This window comes from Daphnia pulicaria, chromosome 6 (genome assembly GCF_021234035.1).
Source record: "Daphnia pulicaria isolate SC F1-1A chromosome 6, SC_F0-13Bv2, whole genome shotgun sequence".
Taxonomy (NCBI): domain Eukaryota; kingdom Metazoa; phylum Arthropoda; class Branchiopoda; order Diplostraca; family Daphniidae; genus Daphnia; species Daphnia pulicaria.
This window is the reverse complement of record NC_060918.1, coordinates 20,217,252-20,235,165: the sequence shown is the minus strand read 5'-3', so window position 1 is coordinate 20,235,165 and position 17,914 is coordinate 20,217,252. Positions and strand designations below refer to the sequence as shown.

Here is a 17,914-nt window from a genome sequence, read left to right as displayed (position 1 = left end):
AATGAAGTTGTTTACATGTAAATGGAAACTTTATAACGACGTCGTTCCTCTGCCACATCGGTAAATAGGAAGCTGGATTTCTCCTTTAGTTAAATCACCCGTCTTGGTGTACAACTGAATGTTTTTCGGATCTTGAAGGCAACTGGCGTGTTTTTTTCGACCTCCCAAACATCAATAGCATCTTTGCGTAAGATAGAAACACCTAGGCTGTCGGTTATACCGGTGAGAGACGTGACTAACTCATACAGCAATGCTGTTGTCGTACTTGTTGGAGTCCACGTGGGCAGATTAATACTACGTCACCAAGTTTGGCATAAAGGATATTGAAAATTTAGGACAAGGTATATGTACTTACAATTTCTTACTTTACATTTTCGACAATATCGTATTTTTCCTTTCAAAACGTTACTTTTGATACACGTTTACTTGTAAAAATGAAATGATTATTGTGTGACTGTTGTGTGGGCTCGGCGGGTAGAGATAGGTGTCACCAGTTTTGGTGTTTGGAAGGCGTTAGTGTTGCAAAACTTAATTGGTGATGGCCACTACATTTTTTTTAAATTGTCGTAGGAGAAGGTGTTTCATTGTTTTAGCTATGTCTTTCTATAAGGAAATTGCTGAAGATTATGTGTCGAGAATGAAAAAAGAATATTTACAGGAATGCTGTGAAGAACACACATGATTGCATTTCAGACACTTCCAAAAAATGTAGGTTGTTTTTTCCTTTTGCTTAACAATTTTTAATTACATTTTTTTTAAGATTGTTGTTTTATTCAAAGACATCTTTGAGATAGATTATTACATTTTTATTCTCAGACAACGTATGTTAGCAATTCATCATTGCACTCCATATGGAATTTGTTTATTGGAATTATCTGTATCTGGTGGATTAGAAGAAGCTGAAATAACCATGAGTGAACCCAAAAACAGGGAGTTTTTCGACTACCTAGTGGTAAGCAGCTGTAGTGTAGTAAGAATCCATCTGTTATTGTAATTGTTTTTGTAATGTCGTAGAGCACAGATGAGGATTTTTTACATATGTGCTTCCTCTTCGCGAAGTGTACCGAAATTGCTGCTACCAAAAGGCAGAAACAAGTGCTGAATGAAATTAAATGAATGAAATTCAATTTAATTTTGTAATTACTAGTGATGTTTCGTTAGTGTTATTGTTCCACACGTTACCGTTATCCGTTAAGTGAACTAACAACACAAAACGTCCGTTAACGGACTTTCCACTTTATTCGTTATCGTTAACGTATCGTATCGTTATATTTTATATTTAATCAACAATTTCAATATTTAAACCACTATAAAACACCACTATATTTTTTCAAGGCTGTAAATTTCTTTTTTGTTTAGATCAATTAAAAGATTTAGATCAAGAATTGACCAATAACAACGATCCTCCATTCAAAGTAGCCAAAATTTCGAAAATGAAAGAAGATGGTGATAAGAAAACAAACAGACTGATTTTTTGTCAGTATTAGTCGGTATTTGCCGCATTATTCTGCACACATTAAAAACAAAAGATACCATGAGTATAAAAAAAAGTGGAATTGTACGTTGATGAAGTACAAGTATGTCTGGTATTTTATTAATTTTTTGTTTCCGTGTTTATAGACCTTTCTCGAATATTTTTCTAATATTTTTTTGAACAAACAGAATAGTCCAGCGTACAGCGGAAATGTAGATGGAAGAAGAAAGGAAGAAAATGAAGAAATGACGGAAACTGTTATGTTGGCCACAGCGACCGCCATTCCTCCCGATTCTCCTAATCCTACACAATTGCCCAAAGGCAATCGCAAAAAAATTGTTGCAAAAAAAAATGCAGTCACTGCTGCTAATCCATCAGTTCCCCCAACTACAAATCCGACATGTCATGGTTGGCTGGTTGATGGAGGACAGGAAGATCGCCAGGCTTCTCGCGGGCACTCTCCAACAACTTTCGGCGAATTCGATGACTATTTACCGTGTCATGTTTGACAATTCACCCGCTCATCTTCATCTAGAACCGACATTGAGCGAGCCAGACAACACCCAGTGGTTGTTATTTCCACGTCAGCAACACAACATCTTCCCGGAGTCAATCATTCCCCATGTCCAAAATGAAACGCCAGCGGTTCCGACCACCGTGGCCGAATCAATCCATCACTTTCCCAATAGCCTCAATCCAGTATTGTCCATCGTCTTGTTGATTAATTTTCTTCAGGATGTAATATCCACACAGGTAAATTTCATTCAGTTTTGATTTAAATTCACCCACTAATTCATGTTTTACTTAACAGGTGGACATTATAATGCCATTCTAGGACATGGAGGGTAGATTTTACGGAATGCCTGAGGCTTTGAATGGAATGAGAGATAATTTGAGAAATTTCGCCCGTCAAAGAATCTTACCTTCCGGTGATGATTTTTCAGACCCTTCCATCCAACAGGCGGTCATGACATTTGTCAAACAAGCCTTGCCCTCATTCCAGACAGTTGCCGTGAGACACGATTGATATATTTTACATTTCATGTGTTGACTAAAAAGTTCTGTGGTTTTAGGCCGAAGCCAGCATTCGTCCCGATGTCGATTTTGTGGCTACCATGTCTAATGTTGTCGAACAGTGTCTTTTCAACGTGATCCAGTTAATTAGAAAACCAGGTATTGTTTAAATTATACTTGAAATTCAAAGGCGATTGAATTTTATTTTATTTCAGGTGAAAATTTAAATTTCGGCCAATTGATGCCACATGAAATCCGCCAAACTTTGATTACCGCTGCCGCCTTAGCCCACAACTGTTTCGCTAATGGCTCAAACTAATGTTGAACTGGACAAACTTGCTTTGGCATCGGTGAATAGAAATTCCGGACTATGTCTTAAACAATCGGAATTGGATGATGTGGTTCGTCTGTACAAAGATCTATTAGAGTATGACAAACGGCCGCTTCAATTTGACAAAACTTAAAAACCTTCAAATGGTCGTTTTGAACGTTTCAAAGAGGAACCGAGTAGTAGCCATGTCAACGTGGAAAATATGAAACGGTGTTTTCTATCCGGAGGCGCCCCTTCCCATTTATTGCCAGGAAAGAGCCATCTAGTGGAAGCAATATGCTCCCGTCTCTGCATCAAAATTGTATCAGGAGAGAAAAATCCCTACGTTTCTAGATTCGCCAAAATTACCCAGCAGTACACCATCATCTGAGAGCGTGTCATGAACAACGAAACAAAATTACAGCAAACTGCTGTATGGCGCTTTATCAGATAAATGAAACCACTCTCACCAATTCGTATTTAACTTTTTGAAAACAATTTCAATTGTCCTTTATTAATTCTCATGATTTCTCATTCTAAGTAAAAAAACGAGGACAGGAGAAAATAAATTGCTTGTTCAAGGAGTTTCAATGCCGTCCACAAATCTTTGCTTTACTGAAGAATTGCTCCCTGCAATGCAACATTGCTCGAGCCACTTGCCGACAAACCAATTAATTTTCATTGAGCCGAAAAATGCCTCAAGGATGGCTAAAGAATTGCAGCGTAAAGATGTGCCGAACTTCTCTAGCATCACCATTCCTGAGAACATGCTAATCGATGGGTAGATATTTTCATTTTCTTCCCGTCCTGTTCTTGGGAAACTGATGTGATATCAGTGATGTCTAGTCAGTCGCCTTAACCAATCTACTATTTGTTTAGCCAAAATAGGTTTTTAATCCTTCCTATATTCTCTTCTGAGTGGATTAGTTAAACGTAGTGTTGTAAATAAAATGGTTTATTTGTGTCAGAAAACGGATTCGAACCCTCACCTAAAGAACTGGACTGTGACCTAAACGCAGCGCCTTAGAACACTCGGCCATGCTATCCCAATTATTATTATATTTCATATCATCCATATATAATTAAAGAATAAGCTTTTGGGGGAGGAGCCCCCCAGTCGTTTTGTAGAAAATTCCTACCAATAATGCTTAATCGTAGCACTGATTTCATGGAATACTCATGAAATACACATGATTAAACAGAATTAGAAGAACAGGGGGTAAATCAAAATTAATAGTGAACCATCATCCACTAATCTTGTCAAAATGAGAGCCCATCATTGAGTTGAAAGTTTCATACCCCAAAATTCATCCCTGGGATCAGCAGAAACTAGGTATGGAGATTTCAAAGAAGAAAATCTTAATTTGGGCACAGGACGTGTGGCTCAATGGATAAGGCGCATGCCTACGGAGTAGGAGATTCCAGGTTCGATCAATGGCACGTTCAGTCGTTTTGTAGAAAATTCCTACCATTAAACTTAATCGGGTTACTGACTTCAAGGAATATGCACGGAATACACATGATGAAACAGGATTACAAGAGCAGGAGTAAATCCAAGTTTAATGCAAACCGTCAGCCCTCATCCAATAATCTTGTCTATATTGAAAGCCTATTGAATTGAAAAGTTCATACCCCTAAATTCATCCCTGGGATCCGGAGAAACTAGGTATGGAGATTTCAAAAAAGATAATCTTGCTTAAGGGACAGGATGTGTGGTTAAATGGATAAGGCGCCTGCTTATGGAGAAGGGGATTCCAGGTTCAATCCCTGGAACGTTTTTCGTTTTGTAAAAAATTCCTACTAACAATGCTTAATTGTAGATTTGACTTCATGGAATATTCATGGAATACTTTTTGGATTAAATAGAATTAGAAGAACAGGGGGTAAATCCAAATTAACAGTGAACCATCATCCACTTATCTTTTCAATATTAGGGCCCATTGAGTTGAAAGTTTCATACCCCAAAATTCATCCCTGGAATCCGGAAAAAACTAGGTATGGAGATTTCAAAGAAGAAAATCTTAAACTGGGTCCAGGACGTGTGGCCCAATGGATAAGGCGCCTGCCTACAGAGCAGGAGATACTAAGTTTGATCCCTGGCACGTTCAGTTATTTTGTAGAAAATTTCTACCGGGTAAAATAGGATGAAAAAATCCATCGAACCGGAGTTGAACCAGTAACCTACCAATATCAATTTCGTAGATCGTACAGTCCACCGCTCTACCAACTGAGATTTTGAAGGTTAATAAAATTTGTATTTATTTCTGCCTAACCTGTCATGTCAAAAATGATTTGTTAAACCGCATATGGTAGGATTCGAACCTACGCTCGCTGTGGGAGACATATTTCCGGTCAGTCGCCTTAACCACTCGGCCACATCTGCTGTTTATTTATAGAAAACGGGAGCAAATTCAATATACCCATTTTTGCTGCTGTTTCCATTTGGCTGAAGGACGATTCCGACCAGTGATGGGTCCGTCACTACTTCACGATGATAGAGCCTCCTGAAGGTGTACGTTGAAGCCCAATGCCCTAAAGCGCTTGACCAGATTGCACTTACCCACCGAGCTGATGAACAGCAAGCCTTCGTTATGAGGACCCCTGAACACCTCTGGTTTCATTATATACGCTCGTAGGCACGCAACCGGGTTCAGTAGCTCGTCATACAGTCATCAGTCGCAATGAAAAGGACTGCATTGACCCTGATTACTGGGCCTTGCGGAGTCTTCTGAGAGCGAAGGAGATCCTATTTCCCGCGAATACTAATAAATTTACTGAAGCCAAGTCCGACGCTCGAAACAAATTGGCCGGAGCCAAGAAAGTCTCTAATTTTGACGCCAATGCTGCGCATAGTGAGAGAGACGCATTTTCTTTGCTTTTGCCGTATGACAGAACTGTATCAACATCCCAAACGGAGTCATACTTGGCCGCTTGTGGTTTCTTATTATAAATTCCTTTCATTAACAATAACATTTTTGTGTGTTGGCCCACTTGGAAGCCTTCTAGCCTTTCTATTGTGAAGGACAGGGCGGATCTATTGATATTGACTGTACTGTATGATTTTGATCTGAATTGTTCCGACAAAATAGCTTCTATCACGATTCAATCATTAGACGTTGGATCTGAACCCCTTCCCATACACTAATCTGACCAAGTTCGCCAGGCACTATCGTACACGCTGGTCGTATTTGCCATTATGGCCCCCACGAATAGCTCGACCACCTCTCACGAAAAACCCTGCTATCCATAGACCACCCTGACACCTTCCAGGAGACTAACTGGAAGCCGGGGACGCTGCATAATGGGTTCGCTCCTCCTTGACCGACTTCAGAAGCCTTTGGCTTGGCCTAAGGACCCGAGGGGTATCGCATGCCATGCTCATCAGCGTTGGTAACCACGGCTGAGCCGGCCAAAGTGGGCAGATCAACAAAATTAATGCTTCTTCCCTCTCCGCTTTCACGCAAGCAATCCCTAATGACCGCGAAAGGTGGGAACGCATACGCCCCTGTCAGCTTCACCAAATTCAGTGAAAATGCATCCCATGCCCGTCAGGCTCCACAATTTCAGCTGGCATGGCAGCTGTACTTTTCCTGTTCCCCAACGTGCCGTCTACATTTGGAACTCATGCGCTAGCTGTCACAACAATTACGACTCTTCAGCTCTTGACGCTACGGCTAGATCGTCGGAAGAAGTAGATTCTCACAATTTCAGTCATCTCATGAAAAAGGTTTTTTTAATGTGTCGCCGGCCAGGAACCCATAGTTTTGTTCTCAACCCAAATTGAACCAGCCCCAATTTTTCCAGCGTGGCAGCTCTATTTGTCCTGTTGCAAACGTGCCGTCTACATGCAGAACTCATAGCACGAGCCGTTATAACAATAAAGAATACTCCGATTACAATTACTCTCCATCTAAGAATCGGTTGGCCTAAACTGGAGGATTTTCCGTCAATGACACGACAGTAGACTCGACGCGGAGAGTTGATTGAGCTGAATATAGGAGACTGGTGATCGAAACAAAGCGAAGGCGCTACAGGCAAGTATTGTTTCCTTATCGAACTTAAAATTTAATCATATTTTTTTACCAACGTTATTGGACGTTTAAAGTGTTTTGTACTCAGTGGAAGACGAAGACGAAGAAAATATTCATGCATAGTGTCAAAATACTGCAAGCGGTGGAACAGCGGATATGATTTCGTGCGACGATCCCTCCTGTGTAAATGCACGAATGCGTACCTGACCTACTAATAACCAACTGTGATGACATAAAGCCTCGATTTGAAATTCGTGACTCTTTTTTAGAAATTTGCTCGTTTTGTCAAGTTTTGAACTCAGCAGTGACGTTATTTTCTCAAGTCACTTTATTTTTTCTTAAATATAACTCCAAATTCTCTTTATCAAACCTTTTGTCCCCTTGACTGATTTGTTCCCATTGGTTGTACTATTTCAAAATTTATAGTATCCGAATAAGATCTTTTCACGTTTGACGTGTATACCAAATGGTAACGCTTAATATTTTATTTCAAATCGTTAAGTTCGTGGATTCTAAGCAATCTTTTCTCGGTCGCTACGTGTTGAAAATTATGTTTACCAGGTTGCGAGTGTGCCTTTGAGGAATTATATCGTTAATTTGTTTAGTACAATCTAGAATGTCTGAATGAAGCTAGTTGTTGTGCAGTGAACGAAAAATCCACGGAGCCGGTTTATCACGTAAAAGATATCATACACAATTTTCATTTTGCATTATCAAAATATTATTTGCTGGCGTATTTGTCCCTTGTTGATTTGAATTGTTTACCTAATGAAATAAATCAAATTTAGCATTTTCGAAGATGCACATAGTGGTGAAACAGATGTGCAAGAGTGCAAAGAGTGTGGAGTAAGAATAAAGCAGTAAGCACTACCTAGTGTTATGATGCGCAATTCCTGAACGTCCGTAAGAGGCGTAACTCTGGAACGTCAGTAGCTTCAATAATATAAGGTCTCCTTGGGGTCCATTGAGTTATTAGTTCTGTTACAGTTTGGTATTGAGACTGGGTATTCTCTGTTACAGTCTGGTATTGAGACTGGGTATTCTCTGTTACAGTCTGGTATTAAGACTGGGTTTTGGTCTCTCATAAGGGTACGTTTTGTGTCGTCTTATTGTTTAAACTTGTCTTTCTCGTTTGTCCTTGTCTTTTTAAATACAGTTAGTTAAGTTGTGTCGGATAATTCCCCCTTTAATTATTTATCTCCGTTCCGTAACACTAGCAAACGCTTACTAATGGCAAACTGCCTTACTCCTTTAGTATTACTTCGTGCTCTTTGAAAACTGAACAAACAAGAAATCAAGTAAAAAAAGCAATGTGATTTTTTGGCTACCTAATAATAGCCAATAGTTGTAAATACTAATGGATATCACTATCCAGAAAAACTGAATTTAGTTAAGTTTATTTTGTATTAATTTTTTTTTCTATTTTGACTATGGATATAAGTTTTCTTGTGAAGTAAAACCACTTCAAAAATTTCTAAAAAAGTGGATTACTTAAAATTTTTCCGACCCACCATAAACACCACACTTTAAAATTAATATATCCTTTATGAAAATAGAAACAATCTATTTAAGTAAATGATCCGATACCTTGCTGCTTACGCGAATTTCCGGATAGGCGATAGGCCACTTCGTTTCATGGGGTTAAGTTGTCTTTTTTCGGGAAACCGCTTCCCCTGGAATTCTTTGCACATTCCCCCTGAAATCCCAATCAATGCCAATCACACGCTTACCCTGAAATCTCAATTTACGCCCCTTTGAACTTAAATAATTTTCTTCCAAAGGTTTAAAGGCCTTGAGATTACCCTTGTTTAAATTAATTTGCCTTCATAATTTGCCTTCATATTGTTGTTTTTAACCATCACTTTGACCTAATTTTGTCTGTAGACGTTTGTGTGTGTACTATTTACTATATGTCCTATCAAAGTTTGTCTTGTGTCTTCATATACAGAAAAAGAAGTCTAGTTCCTCTCTCTTTTTTCTCCCTACTCTACTGTAGTGAAGTCGCACTTTCACCTTCTCTCGTTCCAATTCTTTTTCCCCATTACAATCAAGGTAATACACAGATTCTAAGAACAAAACATATTTCATTCATATTTCATTGAAAAGGCTGGCCATGCAACGTTTCTTCTTCTGTCAACTTTCTGTAGTTGGTCGAGAGAGTAATACAGAAATTCTCTTGGCCAGCTATGGATTGTAAGCTGGACCTTGTTCCTTTACATTTTGCCCTGTAGTTGAGCAAATGGAATCTGTAATTTATGGTGCCATTTGATTAGTTACTGTGGTGATGTAAACCGAACGTCAATAGACGATATCTAAATCAGGAATCCTGTACCGTAGTCGCTGACAGCGAGTAACTCGAGCACAAAAGCAGGAAAGTCCATTTTTGTTAGGTAGATGGCATTTGGAAGTAGTAAATAGGGAAGACGTCAGATTTCGTCTGGGGTGGTTTTGAGAGGTAAATGAATGGTTGTTTGAAATATGTTGATTCAACCGAAAGATGGGTAAAAATTGCTTTTTCTGGCCCTCTTAGAAGAGATAGAGCAAAACACGGTATTTTCAATCACAATTTTAACTGAAACGAAACAGAAAATAGAATCCACGTCGATTGTCAATCCCACAACTTAAAAAAAAGTGAAAGATAAAAAATTCATTTTTTCGGGAAGGCTGCCTCTTTTGATTGTAGAATATGATTTTTTAGTAGAAAAGGTAATTTAATAAGGATGCTTGTAATTCATGTTATATTGTTAAGTTGATGCTAGGCAAAGGTGAACATTATTGAAAAAATGATGAAGATTTAGTTTTTATTACCCGTAAAAAAATCTTAAGACAGGACAGAAATTTTGTTCCGCAGCGCTATAAACAGCATTAATATTTTTTTTGGCAAAATAATTGTAACCTTTAGATGGAAAACAAATTATTTTATTAAGCTCAAAGTAAGCTTGTATACTAAATTTGAAACGTTACAAATAATCGAGAAAAAATTGGCGATGATTGATCAATAACTAATGGTCAGGAAATCAGGAAATTACTTCTTTTAAAGGATTCCAATGAGCAATTGTCATGAAATATAACGAGGAAGTAATGAATGATGATTCACTAAATTAACTGGAAGTTACTATGTGGATTTGTTTGATAACAAAATATTTTTAAAATACGATCCGCGATCAGCAAAATGAAATGTACTGCTTTGACGTGCTTGCAACGTTTTCATTTTCATTAACTGGAAGTTACGGTGTGGATTTGTTTGGTTATAACAAATCTAAGACGACCCAGGACCATCAAAATGAAATGTACTGTGGAGTCGGACGTGCTTGGGACGTTTCCCTTTTGGAAAAAATTAATAAAAGCTAAACCAAAATTCTGAAGATATTTTACGCAATGAAGGCTTACTGCGCTTGAAGAATGAGATATTTGAAGAAGAAAAATTTCTGGCAACCCTCCAAATACTATTAAGCTTAGATGTCCCCGAGGAATTGGGCGAGGGGTGTCGAAAACAGGTTTTTGGACCGTGAGACGCTCTCATGATGCTCGGATCCCAACGTGACTTATCCCATTCGACGTAGAATTACTTTTAAATGGGAGTTAACTAATTTTTTTAACTATCAACTTTATTTACGGGGAAATCGGTAACAAAAAGGGGGAAAAAGGGAAAACTTTTAAAATTGAAGAAAAAGTTCGCTTCTGAAATTAGAAGATACGATTGATTCTAATTTAAAGGAAAACTTTTTCTTTCTCACATATGTAATATTTGGAGACTCAAATTTTCCTATTCGGGAGATTTTTTGTATAGACACCCTGGTTGTATTTAAAGCTCGATCCACTAACAGATGACAGTGTTATTTTTTATAGGCCGTCTGCTTGTGGAACGTCAAGGTCAATTATTCAATTGGCGAGGCTATATAGTTTTGTTATATAATTGGCGCTGTGTCTTAGCAAGACTTGTCAGTAGGATGGGCAAAACTAGAAAATCTTTGGCAGGAGCTTATTATCCACATGCTCGTTTTCGTGGGCATGGGCAATGTGCAAAACAAAAAACTTTTGCACTAGCTTATCATCCAAAGATTCTTGTTTTCGTCCAACATTGAAGCCAATATTGCTTTGTTGCAATATTAAAACTATAAAAGGCCCCGATGACTATAACATATCCAACTTTTCATCTGCAACAAATTGATAGATTTTCGTTCGCTTGATTCCCTTTCTAGTTCTAGAACGGTGTGTGAAAAAGAAAAGTATCTGAAGAAACAGTACATAATCAATTAACCAGTTTATCACAACAAATATCATACAAATGATGACAAATCATGCCTGTCAGTACAGTTCACATTCCTAGACTCAAATCATGTCGATACCAACTTTCCAACAGAACTGAATCGTGATTTTTTTATTGTTCACAAACTTGGAAAAGGGTAAGATTTTCTTTTATGCACAAATTTACTTTTTATTAACAAATGTTATTATTGCAGTTCATATGGCGAAGTGTGGTTGTCAACAAACAACCACGAAGTGTGGTTGTGAACAAAACAACCAACAGGAAAAATGCCATTAAATGCCTGACCAGGGAATCTCAGAATTTAACCGATTTCCAAAAAAAAAACTCGTCGAGAAACTAAATAATAAGTTAGATTTGTTAAGAATGCTAAATCATCCTGGTGTTGTAAAGTTACTTTTTTCGTAATTTTTTTACTAGTACATATTGACCAATCTATTAATATTTCACATCATTAGTTGGAAGCCAGCATCTGTAAGCGCAATTCCATCTACCTAATGTTAGAACTGATGAGTAGAGGCGATTTGCGGGAATTTTTTATTCACGAGGGGCAACTTGAATAATCCACTGCAAAATGTTAAAATGTTGTCTAGTCAAAGCAAGAATGCACTCTTAAAGGTACTAGACTTCAATAGAATTGTTTTTTAACGTAATGTAATGTTTTTTTCTTTTTTTAATTATAGATTACTGATTTCGGTCTATCCAAGTTCGTGAACGACAACGACGACAACATCTGCAAGACATAAGCGACAACATCGCGGACATCTAGCGGATTCTCCTTCCGCTAGGTGTCAGCATAGCTTGACAAAATTGTTTGAAAAAATAGCGCCGGAAAATAGCCAGGTGCTGGGTTGAGATTGAGATTGAGGGTTGAGGGTTGAGGTGCTGGGTTGAGGTGCTACATATGGCACTAAAAACGTGCCATAACGTTTTTTTTTTACAGCTTCTATTCGTGTTGTTTCTCCCTATGTTGTATTCGTCTACAAAAGTAATGTCGACGGTGCAATCGCGATGGGAATTACGCAAGGATTACGTTTATGGATACTATTGCTATTGCCTTTGCCTATGCTGAAGTGAATTCTTTTTCCAACAATACCCCCTGGCAGTCAGGAGGCCAGTGTTTTATCCAATAGGCTTTTATACAGAAAACGCGACGATTTGCTGAAAAGTCTGCAATTAATATTTCCAATTGATGTACAGTCCCCTCCATAAGTATGGGATCACCCCGCGCCGTTCGATAAGGCGGCGTGTATTTTTCATATGGGTTTTTCGGGTGGTAAAAATCGAAAAAATGACATAAATTCACCAAACTTGGGATTTATGTCATTTTGCGTCTTTTCTATTGTCTGAATTTTTTTCAGATTTTTTCCCCAATTTTTTAGGCCTGGACAAGTGGCGCCAAAAGTATCGGATCACTCCGACGCTACCCGTGTTGTCTTATGGCGCAAATGGGCTTTTCATATTGCTTTACATATATTTAATTTTTAAGAAGGAATTTTTATATTCAAACCCTTTTTACATTTCCCTTTTAAATATTAACTGTAAGATTTCCATTATGATCGGAACCATTTCCGAATTTTCCCAGATTTTATTAATTTCCCCAGTTGCTAAAATAAGAGACTACAGAAGAGTTCATTTAGGGTTTGCAACCTCTATCGCCTGGCGTAGGCCGGAAAATTAGTGTCGTTTCTATACACCACTGGCGCTCTCGCTCTGCTTCCTTTTTTTACTTAAGGGGCGTATAGAAACGACACTAATTTTCCGGCCTACGCCAGGCGATAGAGGTTGCAAACCCTAAATGAACTCTTCTGTAGTCTCTTATTTTAGCAACTGGGGAAATTAATAAATCTGGGAAAATTCGGAAATGGTTCCGATCATAATGGAAATCTTACAGTTAAATTATAAAAGGGAAATGTAAAAAGGGTTTGAATATAAAAATTCCTTCTTAAAAATTAAATATATAAAAAGCAATATTAAAAGCCCATTTGCGCCATAAGACAACACGGGTGGCGTCGGAGTGATCCGATACTTTGGGCGCCACTTGTCCAGGCCTAAAAAAATGACATAAATCCCAAGTTTGGTGAATTTATGTCATTTTTTCGATTTTTACCACCCGAAAAACCCATATGAAAAATACACGCCGCCTTATGGAACGGCGCGGGGTGATCCCATACTTATGGAGGGGACTGTATTTTTATTTTATTACTTTTAGCTATTCATATTAAATGACCCTTGAAAAACTAAGAAAAATTGTTGCAGTTACCCGCTTCAGCCTCATTAATTCTCTACAGAAATTGCAATGCTATGATTTGGTATACCTGTTTTATGACGAGACACAATCCTCTGTATAGTAGGCCGGTGATTTATTCACGTTTATTCATTAGGCTGTCTTAACAATAAACGGCTGCACAATTTTCGAAATGGTGTCCATATTTTTCATTGGCGTAGCAGTAGTAGCGTAAATTGGAATAGTCTTGCTAGTTGCTACGAATACTGCCATTAGGACCAAAACTAGAAAACCATTTCAGCTCGAAATTTTTTTTCTTTCCATTTTTACCATTCTTGATCCATGCCTTGATGGTGACGACAATATTTTCTTAAACAGATTAAATGATACTAGACTTTTTTATCCTGAGATTAAGGGTTCAAGTTCCTTTTCGGGCGAAAATATTTTTTTAGAAATAATTAATTGCTTAGATTTACCAAATATGAAAATTTTATCATAACAGTAAAGTAAGTTTTAAAAATTTATGCGTTTCAAGATATATATCTTTAAGTCAAAACTGTGTTTAAAAAACTTTGAAAAAATGGTTCATAAAAGAAGTATTCGAGGCGGGACTCGAACCCGCAATTTTCGGATCGCCTTCATGTGTAGAAGTCCGACGCCTTATCCATTAGGCCACACGAACATGTACAGAAAGTATAGTCTTGTATATATACCGTTAGAACGACTGAACCGAAAAAAGAAGAAGACTTGTAGAAAGAAAAAAACTTTTCGTCCGTAAAAAAGTCCTTTCGACCTTTCGACATTATACTTTTGATGCCAATTATTCAATTAAAACGAAAATCGTTTTGGACTTTATTTTACTATACAAGTCCGCTGCAAGTCTAGACTATATTGTATTTCCCTTTAGTAGCCTACTTCATCTAAGAAAAAGTGAAATCAGACAGAGATTTCAGAGAGAAAAGTACAAATAACTTTATACATTTCCATGCCATAATTAGGTAATCTACGGAAACAACAGTACAAATACAGGTGATTGTTTGAACAGTATGTTCTGAGTTATATCCAGGTGCGGCATTATCAGCTTTAACTGGTTTTGATTTCATGGACGTTGTCATGGCTACACTTTCATCTTTTACAAAGTGCAATCTTTCTTAATTTTAATTGTTAAGGCGTGTTTAGGTAACATATGTCCTGAATAATAATCTAATGAATAGTGTCAAACGAACAAATAAAGGACCAATGCCATTGCTGGATAATTTCCGTCGCAAGTGATCAGGATTTTTCAATTGTTTCGGAATAGCGTAAGCTTTTGTGAGTAGTTGTCTAATGTCAAGCACAAATTTTAAATTTGAATCGAATATTTTAATAGGATCTAGGTTAATGAGATTTGCCCATGGCTATCCATTCAGCGAGTTCAACGAATCCCACTTGCGCATTTCCACCATAGCGCTTTGCTCGCTAGGCCGCGCGTTATTTATCTTTCAGATCAAGTTACACGGATGTATTATTTCCCTACTCCTATTTCCTGTCCAGCACTTTTTGTACATACATTTTTCACTTTTTAAAAAATAACAGCTTAGTCTCAATAGCTAGATATTCTACAGACTAAGTTATTCGGCTCAGTATAGGAATTACACAATTAATTGCCTGCAGCAAACCGGTCCGCCTTGTACGGGAAGAGTGAAAGTCGCACTACAGTTTTCCAGCATAATGTATATGCGATGGCGGACGATGTTCTTCGTCACTAGAAATTTAATTTTCTCCTATTTCATTATACGACTGAATTTTCTTGGTAGGGAAAATGAATCAAAATCAGAATTAGCTGTTTTTTTTAATTAAATGAATAAATCAATGGGACAGATAGACGCCTCTGTGGCCTAATGGATAAGGCACCGGCCTCCTAAGCCGGGGATTGCGAGTTCGAGTCTCGCCAGAGGTACAATATTTAATATTTTTAATGTTGTACAGACTTGAACGGTTTTTATCTAATCAGGCTGACTCGGATAAATTTATCGATTCTTTAATTTTTCAACGCTTATTTAAGATGAGTAGCATTTTTAAAGTAGCAAAATCAGTCCTTTAATGAGCGAAGAAAAACCATGAAGCAATTTCATTTAATTTTTAAAAGAGTGATTGATTTTTTAAATGTACGATAGAATTCTCGAATCTAAAAATATTTATATATTTTTATATCTTATTGTTAAAAAATATAAAGTGGATGAAATAAATCTGAAAATTCAAGCCCGACTTTACTTCAATCAAGACTTTTCAAAATAATCTAAGTACATCATCAGCGCTTAAATGTAGTTAGTTAAGAAAAAAAATTCCACTTAAAAATTGCAAACTTTATATCAATCGCCGCCTCTATGGTCTAATGGATAAGGAAGCGGGCCTGCTATACAGGGGATCTGCCGGGGATTGCGGTTGCGAGTTTCAGTCCCACCAGATGTATCAAATGTACAACCGAACAGTTCTCCACAGTTTTCTTATTTGAGACCGACTTAGTATGATGACGAGTTGTCCGTTTATTTGAGACGAACATGCGCAAATTGCTCCAGACTGTTGGAAAAAGAATTCACTTCATAGGCGATAGTATCCATCAAGGTAATCTTTGCGTATTTCCCATCGCGATCGTATGTATATGGTCTAAATTATTTTGTCGAATGAAATACGGAAAAAGAACAAGAGTGAAGCTTTTTTTTTTTTTTTTTTTTTTTCCAAATGAGTAGAGCTACACACTCCTGAGTCCTGAGCCAGCCACGTCAACCGCAGCCTACTATCTGTAAACTAAACAATGAATTTAGGCCCACAGTGCTTGTTGCCAGGCCGTTTCTGTTTTCAAAAAAAAAGTAAAGGGGGGGGGGGGGGGGGGGGGGCTAAGGTGAGGGCAAAGAAAGTGAAAGTTTTTCCTGGGGGGGAAAAGGCACGCTAGTAGGGGAACAATAAACGGCCATACTTCGTTGGATATATGAGACCTTGTGATAGTAAATCTCCCCATTTCAACGAGGAATAGAAACATTTTTTAAATTTGAGATAGAGAATAGAGAGAGAGATCACTCTATACAGTGGGCGCCTACATGTATTTTTCTGTATATGGTTCATAAAGACGCAAAGATCATTTTCAGTCATTAAAACAATTGTGGACATGGGTAGAGACCTGGTAGAGACGGGTACCGTAATTAGATCATTTTGAAAGGATATCTTGCATCCATTGGACTCGGTAAAACCCAAACAATATAAGGTGTTATTTTTATTAATCAAACGCCAATCTCGCAAGGTGATCAACAAGGAATCTTAGAGAGACACGGAGTTAGACAAATAAATAAATCACGAATATTAATGTTCGAGTTATAAAATCTGCAGTGGTAATAGTGTTTTATAACGTAAATTCTAATCCGGACGATATTTCAGATGTTTCAACTATAAATAATACAATAAGCTCTAATCGAGTAAAATGAAACAAGTTTTATACTTCATTACATGATGTAAAACCGTTTCCGTCAGCTTGCTCGTGTATTTAATAAATTGCGTCGTGTATACTATGATTATAACCTAAACTCGAGTTTTTTTTTAAAGAATATTCCTCAGTTATAACTAATTGGATACCATTAACGAATTGGGTATAGCTTTTCCCGACAGAACTGAATAAAAGCCAAAAAGTAGCCACCGAAAAGAATGAGGAATGGTAAGTAGAACTGCTCCAATATCATACGGCTGCTAAATGTCTTGCTCGACACGCCGTTACTGTTGTAATTCAACTGGCACAGTTTTTTGGGTGTCTTGTTATACATGTTAAGTCCCACATCTATGAACCACATGGCCCTGAATCAACGATAGAACAGGAATTAATTATACACTTAAAACACCTGTTTATGAGTAATAATAAAGCAATTAAATAGAAAGTATTACTCTCGATTAATTTCCTCAATGTACGGACTGGACTTTGGGACTGCAAAAAACATGGGCTTCCACGAAGTTCTTTCGTACGCCATAGCTAATTGGCATTTTTTCGCGTTGTATTTTTCCAAATACGAATTGCCAACTCTCCATGGCTGATGACGAAAATTGCGAAATGTAAATTTAAAAAAAATACAATATTTTTGTTATAGAAAATTTATGTTTACTATTATCGAAACGTAGTTGTCCTTCTGTACAACAGGATTAACCATTTCCTGAAAGGTGAATTTCCTGCAATCCGATGAGCATTTCTTGATTTTTTCGTAGATGACTTTCATATACTCGAGATTTGTTTCCTGCAACATGAATAATTTTCTAAATAAGTAATTTATGACAAAACAACCAGTTAAACTGACCAGCAAGTCCATATCTTGGATGGATCCAGTTAGTATAGTCGCCTGGTAGGACGGGATGGCCGCCAAATCATGAAATGAATTAACAACAGGTTTTTGGTATCTCACTGACATGTATGAAGTCAAAGTGGAATTGTAGATGTTGACGAAGACAAAAGCCACGAAACACCAGACAGCAGCGAGAAGTTTCTGCTGTTTGAATTGGTTTGTTGGGAAGTTGCTACCTTCAACCAAAAAATATTTAAGTTAAGACAATTTAATTGTTATAATGGCAGACAATG

At 37.5% G+C, this 17,914-nt stretch overlaps 1 protein-coding gene and 2 non-coding genes across 3 annotated transcripts; 1 reads left to right on the top strand and 2 right to left on the bottom strand.

Annotated features, from left to right (window-relative positions):
• Positions 1-13,920: 13,920 nt before the first annotated feature.
• Trnar-ucu lies at positions 13,921-14,005 on the bottom strand. Its single transcript is given in 2 exon segments — positions 13,921-13,956; positions 13,969-14,005. It is a non-coding gene; the product is annotated as a tRNA-Arg (tRNA).
• A 1,184-nt stretch (positions 14,006-15,189) lies between these two features.
• Positions 15,190-15,262, top strand: Trnar-ccu. The gene has a single exon. It is a non-coding gene; the product is annotated as a tRNA-Arg (tRNA).
• Positions 15,263-16,496: 1,234 nt separating this feature from the next.
• Positions 16,497-17,851, bottom strand: LOC124341928. Its single transcript, XM_046794884.1, has 4 exons — positions 17,637-17,851; positions 17,448-17,576; positions 17,233-17,375; positions 16,497-17,145 (listed from the first exon to the last, which is right to left on the bottom strand). The coding sequence occupies exons 1-4, from the start codon at positions 17,745-17,747 to the stop codon at positions 16,932-16,934; spliced, it is 597 nt and encodes a 198-aa protein (XP_046650840.1). The 5' UTR covers positions 17,748-17,851; the 3' UTR covers positions 16,497-16,931.
• Between the last annotated feature and the right edge of the window lie 63 nt (positions 17,852-17,914).